The 13,503-nt window shown below is 40.2% G+C and overlaps 1 protein-coding gene across 2 annotated transcripts in view; it reads right to left on the minus strand.

The window, feature by feature from the left end:
- Positions 1-13,503, minus strand: part of LOC128695463 (uncharacterized) — a 76,512-nt gene that overhangs the window by 58,845 nt on the left and 4,164 nt on the right. For both annotated transcript variants that reach the window (XM_053786111.1, XM_053786112.2), the window contains exons 3-8: positions 11,896-12,120; positions 9,055-9,738; positions 8,838-8,927; positions 8,428-8,596; positions 7,290-7,417; positions 2,255-2,449 (exon numbers count right to left, since the gene is read on the minus strand). In XM_053786111.1, coding sequence (XP_053642086.1) covers positions 2,255-2,449; positions 7,290-7,417; positions 8,428-8,596; positions 8,838-8,927; positions 9,055-9,738; positions 11,896-12,120 — 1,491 coding nt within the window. The remainder of the gene's footprint in view (positions 1-2,254; positions 2,450-7,289; positions 7,418-8,427; positions 8,597-8,837; positions 8,928-9,054; positions 9,739-11,895; positions 12,121-13,503) is intronic.

Below are 13,503 nucleotides of genomic sequence, written 5' to 3' on the forward strand. Positions count from 1 at the left end.
CAACATGGAGCACTGCCGCTTGCAAAAGTGTTACCGATATACCCTTTTTTTTTTTTTTTCAACAAGTCGGCCGTCTCCCACAGAGGCAGGGTGACCCAATTTTCTTATTCTTTTTAGTAATTATTACAGGAAAAGGGGTTACTAGCCCATTGTTCCCGGCATTTTAGTTGACTTTTACAACACGCATGGCTTACGGAGAAAAGATTCTTATTCCACTTCCCCATGGATATAAAAGGAAAAGTAATAAGACCAAGAACTATTAAGATAAAATCAAAGAAAACTCAGATGAGTGTGTATAAATAAATGTGTACATGTATGTGTAGTGTGACCTATTTTTCATATTATTTTATATAATTTTCATGTTCTGATAATTACAATTTATAGTAGTTCTTGTCATTTCATAACCAATCTTTGTTCTGATACTAGTATTTGGCACTGAAATTGTATTCACATTGTCACAAACACACTGACAGGTGGACATTTACACCTGTCTTGCCCATTTACTATTGTCTTGGAATATATACAAAGTATTTGTATGTCCCAGCAATGTTTTGGAGATGATGATGATGATGAGGGAGGGAGGGAGGGAGGGAGGGAGGGAGGGAGGGAGGGAGGGAGGGAGGGAGGGAGGGAGGGAGGGAGGGAGGAGGGAGGAGGAGGAGGGAAAAGGAGGAGGGAAAAGGAGGAGGGAAAAGGAGGAGGGAGGAGGAAGGAGGAGGGAGGAGGAAGGAGGAGGAGGGAGGAGGGAGGAGGAGGAGGAGGAGGGGAGGAGGAGGGGAGAGGGGGAGGAGGAGGAGGGGGAAGGGGAGGGGGAGGGGGGAGGAGGGGAGGGGGAGGAGGGGGAGGGGCAGGGGGAGGAGGAGGAGGAGGAGGAGGAGGACGAGGAGGAGGACGAGGAGGAGGGGGAGGAGGAGGGGGAGGGGGAGGGGGAGAGGGAGGGGGAGGGGGAGGAGGAGAGGGAGGAGGAGGGGGAGGAGGAGGGGAGGAGGAGGGGGAGGAGGAGGAGGAGGAGGAGGAGGGGGAGGGGGAGGGGGAGGGGGGGAGGGGGAGGAGGAGGAGGGGGAGGAGGAGGGGGAGGAGGACGAGGGGGAGGAGGACGAGGAGGAGGGGGACGAGGAGGAGGGGGACGAGGAGGAGGGGGAGGAGGAGGGGGAGGAGGAGGGGGAGGAGGAGGAGGGGGAGAAAAATATGTAATAATAATAAAATAAGTTGCCTTGAAGCATGAAAAATAAAGTCCACCCCTGACAGTGACATAAGATGAGATAACATCTGGTAAGAGCTGACGTTTGATGAGCATACACGAGGGTGGGGGAGGGTGCAGCAGATAAGAAAAGATTAGAGGTGACGTTTGATGAGCATGGCCCTCCTTTGTTTTCACTGGTACACAAACATGTCTGTCTAATTGTCTGTCTGTCAAGCTCCCTGTCTATCTGTCTAGCTCTCTGTCTCAGAGCCACAAGACTGCATCATCACCTTTACTCACATCTTCAAGCAGAGTATAGCACTTTGTCTGGATTTTTTGGGATATCCTAGGTAATTTACACTACGTATACATGTATTTATGTGTACCTGTGAGATAGAGATAGACAGATAGAAAGAGATAGACAGATAGACAAAAACAGATAGAGACAAAGACAGAGAGACAGATAGACATAGATAGACAGACAAATGGAGATAGAGTCAGGCCGCCAGCAGCCGGCCAGCCACACAGCTGGCCACCATGCAGCTGGCCAGCCAGCTAGCCAGCCAATCATCCAGCCAGGCAGCCAGCCAGCCAGCCAGGGTTGTTTCTCTTAACTTAGGGCATAGATTATACGACATTCTGAAAGGGTGTTGCACAAATATTGCACATGGGTTATTATCGAGGTTTTTTGATATTTCCTCAACCACTTGTGGCCACATCCACCTCAAAGCCAGGGAGTGTTAATACTACATGACATCAGTGAATCCCAGGTGTTTGCTGCGCTGTTTGCTCTAGCTGGCGCTCATTTGAACCGGTGCTCCCACAAGGTAATAAGTGGTCCCAGATTTTTTTAATACCGCGCACACTGAGTGTTAGGACCCATTCTATGCTGACAAGGCATCTCATGCCATTCGTGCCAAATTTGAAGGCAGGAAAAATAAAACATATATACGTTTGGGGCACTAGCGGTAAAAACGTATATATATGTTTGGACCATTTACAGGTTAACTTGTTTACCATATTATGACATAAATGGATACTCAATTCATAATATCAATGGCAGGTACTTGCCCTTAAATTTTTATTTCCAGATTTCTCAGCATCTCTCTTGCATTTGATCCATACTATGAGCAAGTCATCAAGAGTGAGGCAGCCTCTGATGTGTCCACGAGCAGCAGCAACGCCTGCCTCCCATAAATTCTCATGGTACCTGAGAGCATCACTCCACAGCTTCACTTTCTTGCTTAATGATGGAGCCACAACAATCTTTTATAAAAAGAATATGGTAATTAAATGTGTAATAAAACGTATGTAGTGTTTTGTTTCTTTTGTTGCAAAAAGAAAAAAAGAAAAATTGTGTTCTAAATAACAAAAAAGACTGTAGTAAAGGGAGGAGAGAAAAAATTAAACAAAAATACTGGAGTTGTATACTACAAACCCTTATTATTCTAGGGCAACTAGACCAAATTTCCAAAATCAGCCTCAGCTTATAGACTATTTTTAAGGGAACAGCTTATTTAGGTGGAAGAACAGTAGAGAAAATATGTACATGACCATCTGTAATAATACAAGTTCCCACAATCAAAATCTTAGCTTAGATGCCCCTCTAAACTACAATATACCTAACCCCCTCTTTCAGAGTGTATGCACTGTACCCCCTACCTCCAGGACTCAAGTCCAGTTAACTGGTTTCCCTGAATCCTTTCCTAAATGTTACCTTGCTCACACTCCAACAGTACAAGTCATAAAAACCACTTGACTCAACTCACTCCTATCTTACATGCTCACACACACCTGCAGTGATGTTTCAACAGCTGACAGTGTGCTACAAAAGCCTGAGGATATTGGATCACTCAAAACTTTTGTAAATGAAATGTTTCAAATATTCTACTTGACAGTATTTCTGAGAGCGAACAATTTCTTTCACTACAAAATATTTTCAACAAAGATAACCTGGCAATAAGATTCCACTTTTTGCCATCAAATGATGGTAGGTGTGTTATCTAAGGAATACACTGCAATGGCTTGTTTTTGTTTTTAGACGTGATCTTACATTAAAAATCTGCTTTTCTAGCGGGTAGGTACAGTACATTCTGAACAAGTTTGTGCTTTGATAGGTCATTTTGTTATTAAAGAGCCTCTAGTTTACTGTAGGCAAGAGGAGAGTAACTTAAGTGGCTCAATATTTGCCCACAGTTAGCAAAATTGTCTTTCATTACTTTGCTCGAGAAAGCAACCATGGATAACTAGATGAAGTGTCTGTACTGTGTTAGTGTGTGAGAGTGCATGTGAGTAACCCTCACAATCATGATGTAGTGTTAATTTTAATATTTTAAGCGCATTTTTTTTTTAACACGCTAGCCATCTCCCAGAGGCAGGGTGACCCGAAAGAGAAACTTTCACCATCATTCACAATGTCACTGTCTTACTAGAGGCCCACAGATACAACAGTTTAGTTGTAACTAAACAGCGAATATCCCAAACCCCTTCCCTTGTACAGTCCAAGCACTGTAATTCCCACCTCTAGGACTCAAGTCCAGCTAACTGGTTTCCCTGAATCCCTTCACAAAATATTACCCTGCTCACACTCCAACAGCTTGTCAAGTCCCATGTACGTATATTACACATATTTATATTTAAAAGAATCGGCTGGTATCTGCCACATTTTTTAGCCATTACCAATGCTGATACTTTAGTACATTCCTATTTGTGATTGTATGTATTAACAGATGGGTCTTTGAAAGATGAAGTTAATTTCCTAATATGTACAAAGGAATAAACATAATTACAATGGACCCCCGATGTACGATGTCCCCAACCTACGTTAAAACCGACCTACGATGCTTTTCAGCGTAAAAATTTGACCCCGACGTACGTTGAAAAACTTGACCTACAGCATTCGTCCGGTACGTGTCCACGTGTCTGTCCCCCTGAGCTTGCCTCAGCTGGCCTGCCTTCAGTTAGTGTGCCAATGTTTACAAGCCAGAGCGGTCGCTCCCACGCATTCATTCAGAATATATTTTGTATTATTCCAGTGTTTTTAGTATTTCTAACTGCTAAATAAGCCACCATGAGCTCAAAGAAAGCTTCTAGTGCCAACCCTGTGGTAAAAAGGGTGAGAAATATTATCGAAATACTATCGTACCACGGTCAGCTGCTGCTGCTACTGCTGTAGCACGGTCAGCTGCTGCTACTGTAGCACGGTCAGCTGCTGCTGCTGTAGCATGGTCAGCTGCTGCTGCTGCTGTAGCACCGTCAGCTGCTGCTGCTGCTGTAGCACCATCAGCTGCTGCTGCTGCTGTAGCACCGTCAGCTGCTGCTGCTGCTGTAGCACCGTTGTTGGTGTGGCTTATCGAGAATACCGAGAAACAATTAACCCCAAAGGGTTAGCCACCCAGGATAACCCAAAAAAGTCAGTGTGTCATCGAGGACTGTAACTTATTTCCATTGGGGTCCTTAATCTTGTCTCCCAGGATGTGACCCACACCAGTCGACTAACACCTAGGTGAACAGGAAAAAATGCCTGGAACTAGTGCTCATACTGGTGAATTTAAGGCCAGCAAAAGTTGGTTTGAGAGATTTAAGAATTGTGATGGCATACAGTGTGATAAGGCCTGTTCTGGAAGAAAATGCCAAACAGGACCTACATTACTCAGGAGGAAAAGGCACTCCCAGGACACAGTGTCTCATCAGTCATTGCTGCATCTTCAATAAAGGTAAGTGTCATTTATTCTTCATTTAGTAGAGTAGTACATGCTCAATATATATTGTGCATGTCCTAATCTACTATTGTGCATGTACTAATCTACTATTGTGCATGTACTAATCTACTATTGTGCATGTACTAATCTACTATTGTGCATGTACTAATCTACTATTGTGCATGTATCCTTCTTTTTGTGTGTAGGAAAATGTATACAGTGGACCCCCGCATAACGATATTAATCCGTTCCTGAGAGCTCATTGTTATGCGAAATTATCGTTATGCGAATGAATTTTCCCCATAAGAAATAATGGAAATCAAATTAATCCGTGCAAGACACCCAAAAGTACGAAAAAAAAAATTTTACCACATGAAATATACATTTTCCTACACACAAAGAGAAGGATACATGCACAATAGTAGAGTAGTACATGCACAATATATATTGTGCATGTACTACTCTACTAAACGAAGAATAAATGACACTTACCTTTATTGAAGATGCAGCAATGACTGATGAGACACTGTGTCCTGGGAGTGCCTTTTCCTCCTGAGTACTGTAGGTCCTGTTTGGCTTTTTCTTCCAGAACAGGCCTTATCACACTGTGTATGCCACTACGATTCTTAAATCTCTCAAACCAACCATTGCTGGCTTTAAATTCACCAATATGAGCACTAGTTCCAGGGATTTTTCCCTGTTCACCTGGGTGTTAGTAGACTGGTGTGGGTTGCATCCTGGGAGACAAGATTAAGGACCCCAATGGAAATAAGTTAGACAGTCTTCGATGACACTGACTTTTTTGGGATATCCTGGGTGGCTAACCCTCTGGGGTTAATTTTTTCTTGGTATTCTCAATAAGCCACACCAACAATGGTGCTACAGCAGCAGCAGCAGCAGCTGACAGTGCTACAGCAGCAGCTGACGGTGCTACAGCAGCAGCAGCAGCTGACGGTGGTGCAGCAGCAGCAGACGGTGCTACAGCAGCAGCAGACGGTACAACAGCAGCAGCAGCTGACGGTGGTACAGCAGCAGCAGCAGCTGACGGTGCTACAGCAGCAGCAGCAGCAGCAGCTGACGGTGCTACAGCAGCAGCAGCTGACGGTGCTACAGCAGCAGCAGCAGCTGACGGTGCTACAGCAGCAGACGGTACTACAGCAGCAGCAGCAGCTGACAGTGCTACAGCAGCAGACGGTACTACAGCAGCAGCAGCAGCTGACGGTGGTACAGCAGCAGCAGCAGCTGATGGTGCTACAGCAGCAGCTGACAGTGCTACAGCAGCAGCAGACGGTGCTGCAGCAGCAGCAGATGGTACTACAGCAGCAGCAGCAGCAGCTGATGGTGGTACAGCAGCAGCAGCAGCTGACGGTGCTACAGCAGCAGCAGCAGCTGACGGTGCTACAGCAGCAGCAGCAGCTGACAGTGCTACAGCAGCAGCAGCATCAGCAGTTGACCATGACCACAGTATTTCGATATTTCTCACCCTTTTGACCACAGGGTTGGCACTAGAAGCTTTCTTGGGGCCCATGGTCACTTATTTTGCAGATAAAATCACCAAAAACACTGTAATAATACGAAATGTTCCGATTGTATGCTTGGATGTTACCGTGGAGGCTGGCTGGTAAAGAATGCCACCGGCGGAACATGTGAGGCTGGCTCAGGCCGCACATTAGACGCGTCTCGGACGAATAGCGTTGAGCGGGTTTTTTAGCGGTATGCGAGGCAAAATCTTAGCGATAAAATGTATCGGTATGCGGATTTAACGTTATGTGATGCCAACGGTATGCGGGGGTCCGCTGTATTTCATGTGGTAAATTTTTTTTTTTCATACTTTTGGGTATCTTGCACGGATTAATTTGATTTCCATTATTTCTTATGGGGAAAATTAATTCAACCTACGATCATTTCGTCTTACGATGGGCCCTCAAGAACGGATTAATATCGTAGGTCGGGGGACCACTGCATATGATGGTGTGACAGTATGAAACATACAATTCAAAGATCAAGTGTGTTCAGATTTTTGTGGGCCACATATAGATAGTTTAAGAGGGTGCTTAAATTTAATATCAATAGAAGAATATGAAGACTTCCAAGAAGTGTTGGTAGGAGTGTGAAGAAGGTTCAGAGAGGTAAGGAATCAAGCATCCAGCAGGCATATATGAACATGGTACAATAACTATCATTATGACATTATCATTTAGACAAAAATTGTGCATGCACATAAATATACATGTATATGATTATTTCCAGTATTTTTTTAGCTAATATGAAATTTTAAAATACATAAATTAAAGAACTCCATAAACTGCATTAAAATACTTATCCCCAAACTAGGTCACCTAGTCAGTTTTTAAGTACATATGATCTGATACTATGCATAAAGAATTTGCTTTCAATGGTAATACCTTTTGTTCTTCTGAAGCTAATACATGGTACCTGTCCAGCATGTCTACAGAGGTTTCAAGAAATTTAGCTGCCATATCGTACTTGTTAATTCGGAAAGCAAGCACTCCTAAATTACCAGAGTTGACTCCTGTAAGAAAAAATAAAAGCTTCATTTAAGCTATACTGCATACCTAAAATCATTGTTATCAAACTTTTGATTAGTTGTGGTGAGGGGAGAAAACAATGGGTAGGGAAGGGGAGGAAGGAATTTTTACTAACATTTTCAGCATCTGTTCTGAGCAAATGATGGAAGTTTGACAACACCTCCCTCTATCATGGTGTATGGGTTATTGAGAACTTTGGATTTTGTCTCGTGTCTAAGATGGGAGGGATACCAAACATACGAGTGTTTCAATTATTTTCTTTATGTGGTTGGAAAAAAAAAAAAACATTCAGTACTCAACTGGCAGCACACTTATTTTTGTTTCACAACAATGATTTTTTTTCAGACACTGTATTATGTAGTGAATAGGAAGTAAATAAGAATGTTTGATTGTATGATGGGTATAATTTAAAGGAAGAGGTATTATCAACATGATTTTTCAAGGGTGAAGGATGGAGAAATATCGGTTAAGAGAGTTGTATGAAATCGAGATGGATGAGATGAGGAAGAGAGAAAGTAATCTGACAATATCCAGAATGCAAATGCAAGTGCATTAAAGAGAAGGCAAGGCATTTTTTGGGACATGTGCACTGACAATGGTAATGATGTATCTAGGAGTCAGGAAAATGGACAGAAAAGAGTTATGGGGGCAGGAGGAAGAGTTCGTGCAATCAAAGTTGGGTAAATATATTGGAGTTTGGTGGGTCCTCACTAGATCACATGTATATACTTTCAGAAAAGACAGGCAAAGAGCAAGTGATTCTTTTCTTTGGATCATGCTGCCTTGATAAGGAAATACCCAATAACAAGTTCTTTGCAGTCTAAGCCTCAACAAATCTGCAAACCATTAAAGCTAAATTTAAAGACTAAAGATTTTTTTTATATAAAAAGATAATAAAAGACATGCACACTAGGTGAAAGTATTAAGAAAAGTGCATTAGTACTAACTCAACAGCCTTGTTGAGAAAGAATTCTGCAGTAATACATGAGCTTACCAACATTGTAAATATTCCACACTGCATCGGATGTTTTACCACAATGAGTAGACATAAACGTATTTGTTTTAATGACCCAGGTTAGTGCTTGAGTCAGTATCTTGTGATCAGGAGAAGTTTTCATCATGCCAACAAAGCAGCCTAACTGCTGATGTAATACAGTAGCAACCTGAAGGAAAACAAACAAGATAGGAGTACTGTATAATAAACATGCAAATTATATAAAGTTAATTTTAGATTTATACTGTCATCCTGCACTAAAACATATTACAATCACAGTTTAGAAGCATATATGTATAAAGATACACAACATATCCCTCCAAACTGCCATGATACCAATAGCAAAATAATTAGACCTTTATACTTTTATGCCTTAATTTTTTAATTGGTTTGCTATAAGCCTTGCTTACCTTCTTGACATTTTCTTCTTGTAATGGTGTATTACATCTTTCAAGTAGAGCCTCCACAAGACATGACAGCACTTGACTATTTAAAGAATACTGATAAACAGAAACTAAAATTAATTTTGATAGATAGTGCATACCTATACATGTATATATATACATATAATCAAAATATGAATATTGTTTACATAGTGTAGTACATACAATACTAAAAAGCTCTTACTAGAATATCCTTATCCTGTTGGTATTCAAAAAGTGCTATTGTATTCAACAAGCTGACTAGCATGATTGTGTTTGGCACAAAGACGATGGGAACCACTCGAAATGATGTGACCAGCTTGACCATCATCTCTTCCTTACATTTGCCAACCTTGAGTGCCATGCCCACCTCAGTAAGTTTAAGACCAACTTTTAAGGCTAGGATAATTTGTTGGTCACAAAAACTTTCACAGAAAGTAACAAATGGGCAAGTTATTTTGCTGAACAGTGCACACACATTCAACTTAACAACAATCTTTGCATATTCCATGACTAGACCAAATACAGCTAACACTTCATCATCATCATATTTTCTCTCTATTTTAGCAGTCTCTGTCAACTTACTGATGATACACTGATAAAATGTATCAAGGTGTTCTGACGACTTATGTACTTGTTCATAACTGAGATGTGCTTTTAGAGCTTGTCCACACACTTTTGATACACTTGATCCTGAAGCAATGAGGTATTGTAATGCAAATCTTTGCAAAGTAAGAGCCTCTACAGGTGAAGTAGCAACTAAACTAGCATTCCAAACACTCTGATATAGACTCTTCACTATGGATAAGGCATCACCATTTGAAGTGTCACACTTATTCAAGAACGGTTCCAAACTGGTGATCAGCCCAGCCAAATAATGGTGCAGATCCTGAAAGTATTAAGCCATAAAATAATAACAAGACTCGGGTGTAGATTTTTTTTTTAATCACAAATACTATATATGGGGATAGCAATTCACATTTTTTTGGGAAAAGCCTTGTTAAAAAAAAAAAAAAAAAATTATACATATATATATATATACTACATATATATTTAGGTAGTAGGTTGGTAGACAGCAACTGCCCAGGAAGGTACTACCATCCTGCCAAGTGAGCGTGAAACGGAAACCTGTAATTGTTTTACATGATGGTAGGATTGCTGGTGTCTTCTTTCTGTCTCAAACATACAAGATTTCAGGTATGTCTTGCTATTTCTACTTACACTTAGGTCACACTACACATACATGTACAAGCATAAATATACACACACACCCCTCTGGGTTTTCTATTTTCTTTCTAGTTCTTGTTCTTGTTTATTTTGTCTTATCTCCATGGGGAAGTGGAACAGAATTCTTCCTCCGTAAGCCATGTGTGTTGTAAGAGGCAACTAAAATGCCAGGAGCAAGGGGCTAGTAACCTCTTCTCCTGTATATATTACTAAATGTAAAAGGAGAAACTTTCGTTTTTCCTTTTGGGCCACCCCGCCTCGGTGGGATACAGCCGGTGTGTTGAAAAAAGAAGAATATATATATATCATAGGGAGTAGGTTGGTAGACAGCAACCGCCAAGGGAGGCACTACCGTCCTGCCAAGTGAGTGTAAAACGAAAGTCTGTAATTGTTTTACATGATGGTAGGATTGCTGGTGTCCTTTTTTCTGTTTCATAAACATGCAAGATTTCAGGTACGTCTTGCTACTTCTTCTTACACTTAGGTCACACTACACATACATGTACAAGCATATATATACAAACCCCTCTGGGTTTTCTTCTATTTTCTTTCTAGTTCTTGTTCTTGTCTATTTCCTCTTATCTCCATGGGAAAGTGGAACAGAATTCTCCTCCGTAAGCCACGTGTGTTGTAAGAGGCAACTAAAATGCCGGGAGCAAGGGGCTAGTGACCCCTTCTCCTGTATATATTGCTAACTTTAAAAGGCAAAACTTTTGTTTCTCCTTTTGGGCCACCCCACCTCAGTGGGATACGGCTGGTACGTTGAAAGAAGAAGATATATATATATATATATACACATATATTTTTAACAAGTCAGCCATCTCCAACCAAGACAGGGTGACCCGAAAAGAAAGAAAATCCCCAAAAAGAAAATACTTTCATCATCATTCAACACTTTCACCTCACTCACACATAATCACTGTTTTTGCAGAGGTGCTCAGAATACAACAGTTTAGAAGCATATACTTATAAAGATATACAACATATCCCTCCAAACTGCCAATATCCCAAATCCCTCCTTTAAAGTGCAGGCATGTACTTCCCAATTCCAGGACTCAAGTCCGGCTACATAAAAATAACCGGTTTCCCTGAATCCCTTCACTAAATATTACCCTGCTCATGCTCCAACAGCTCGTCAGGTCCCAAATACCATTCGTCTCCATTCATATAATGGAGTTATATATTGCTATAGCACACACAATTTACAAAATTCTTGGTTTCCTATAGAGTATAGTACGTAGTTGATATTATTCCTTGCAGTTTGATGTCACTTGCCTTTTTTTTAATTTAAACAATACCCCCCCCCCCCCCCACACTTTTTTTTGCATTGTAGGCATGTGGTATGGCATTTTTTTCAAGGATATAGAACATCTTGACAAGTACTAATAGGAATCACATCTGTCTGGCACACAGATGAAGGATCAATCCTCCATGATGTCTTGCACTGAATGGCCTACATGGGTTTAGCATTTAACATGAATTATGATCTTACGGATCTAACTATGACTATCATATATAAAGGGCTACTTGGATGGTGGTGAAGAATTTGGGATATTGTTTGAATCTGCAACATGTACTTTTCAAAAACATGTCTAGTAGTTATAAAGGATTAAGGCAAAACAGGACCACCTTTGATTAAATGTAAGCACAAAGAATTACCATGTGATGAATCATATAAGGGTTGAAAATGTGATAATGACACAGACAGACACTGCTCTTATCTATATTTCATTTCTAAAAATTCAGATCAAGAATTCTAAACATTTCTTACTCCTTTCCCTCCCTCACTACCTAACTGGCTCCAGGATTATAAACATACCTTTCTTTTTGTGGAAATCAATATGATGTAAAACATAGATTTTACATGAAAAGTTGTGTCACTTGCAATTTGTGTATGCTGGTATTTACAAGCAATGTCAATTATGTCCAATATAGCAGAGAAAGTCTGCTGCTCGAGATCTTGGTTCTCATACACATAACGGGAACAATATCTGATGATTTGCTGTCCTTCCCCATTGGCATTATGTGGTATCTCCAAGAATCTCTGCAAGTAGAAATAGACTGTACATGAAAAGGAATTGCAAGGTTTCATGACTAATGAATGTTTAAACCAAACTTTCCATTTACAGAGGGTGACACACTATATTGTACATATTAAGCATATGCATACTGAGGCAAACCATCCATTTTCTGCACATTTTTGTTTTTCCAATTAGAAGTGATATTGGCTAATGAGAGCTAAAGAATCAAGTAATTAATATATACAGTGGACCCCCGGTTAACAATATTTTTTCATTCCAGAAGTATGTTCAGGTGCCAGTACTGACCGAATTTGTGCCCATAAGGAATATTGTGAAGTAGATTAGTCCATTTCAGACCCCCAAACATACACGTACAAACGCACTTACATAAATACACTTACATAATTGGTCGCATTGGGAGGTGATCGTTAAGCGGGGGTCCACTGTATTTTTTAAAAGTACATAGATACTGCTGACATGTTGGGATAACTTTAGAGAAGCAAATAATTATATACAGCATTTCATTAAGAATTAACCTATTATTAAATTACAGCACTAAATATTTGTAAAGGTATTACCGGGATGAAGGTGAAACACTTTGAAGGTTGTTAATACATTGGTAGTGTTTTAAATAATAAATATTAAGAGTTGAATTATAAAATGATTAATAATGAGCATTCATGGAGGATGAAAGTACAGTGCCTGCACTCTGAAAGAGGGTCAGGGATGTTGCAGTTCAGAAGGTCACCTGAGCTATGATGTTAACACGTTTCTGTGAAGACAGTGATTGATTGATTGATTGATTGAATGAATGAATGACTGTTTCTTCTTTTTCGGGTCACCCTACCTCAGTGGGAGACTCGTAGTGTGCTAAAAAAAATTATAGCAAGGGCATAATAATAACAGTCTTAAGTTTAAAGAGCTAGAGATGAGTTTGCAATTGATAAAGAGGTAAAATGGTGTGACAAGACTTACATATGCAATAATTACTGTTGGATAACGGTATTTATAATTTATCATTGCTCAATTTACATTATTTTCAAGTTTTTTTTTTTTTTTTTTTTTTTTGCATTTAGTTTTTAGCCAATTATAATTTTAAGTCTTTGGAATCACCTGATGGGCTGTTCCATAATTATGATCTTTTAACACATGAGAATTCTACCTGCTACTTGTTCAACATTCAAAGAAAAATTTAAATATATACATGTACTGTACTTCATAAAAATTATGAGTGACAAGAAAAACTCATTAAAGATCACTGTAGTAATAGTTATGCATGTTATTAAAATTGAAATAAAATGGAAGTGTATTACATTACTGTGTTATGACATTAAATATATCCTACACAGCAAAATTATTTTTTTTTCAACACGTCTGCCGTCTCCCACCAAGGCAAGGTGACCCAA

Source organism: Cherax quadricarinatus, chromosome 50 (assembly GCF_038502225.1).
Source record: "Cherax quadricarinatus isolate ZL_2023a chromosome 50, ASM3850222v1, whole genome shotgun sequence".
NCBI lineage: Eukaryota > Metazoa > Arthropoda > Malacostraca > Decapoda > Parastacidae > Cherax > Cherax quadricarinatus.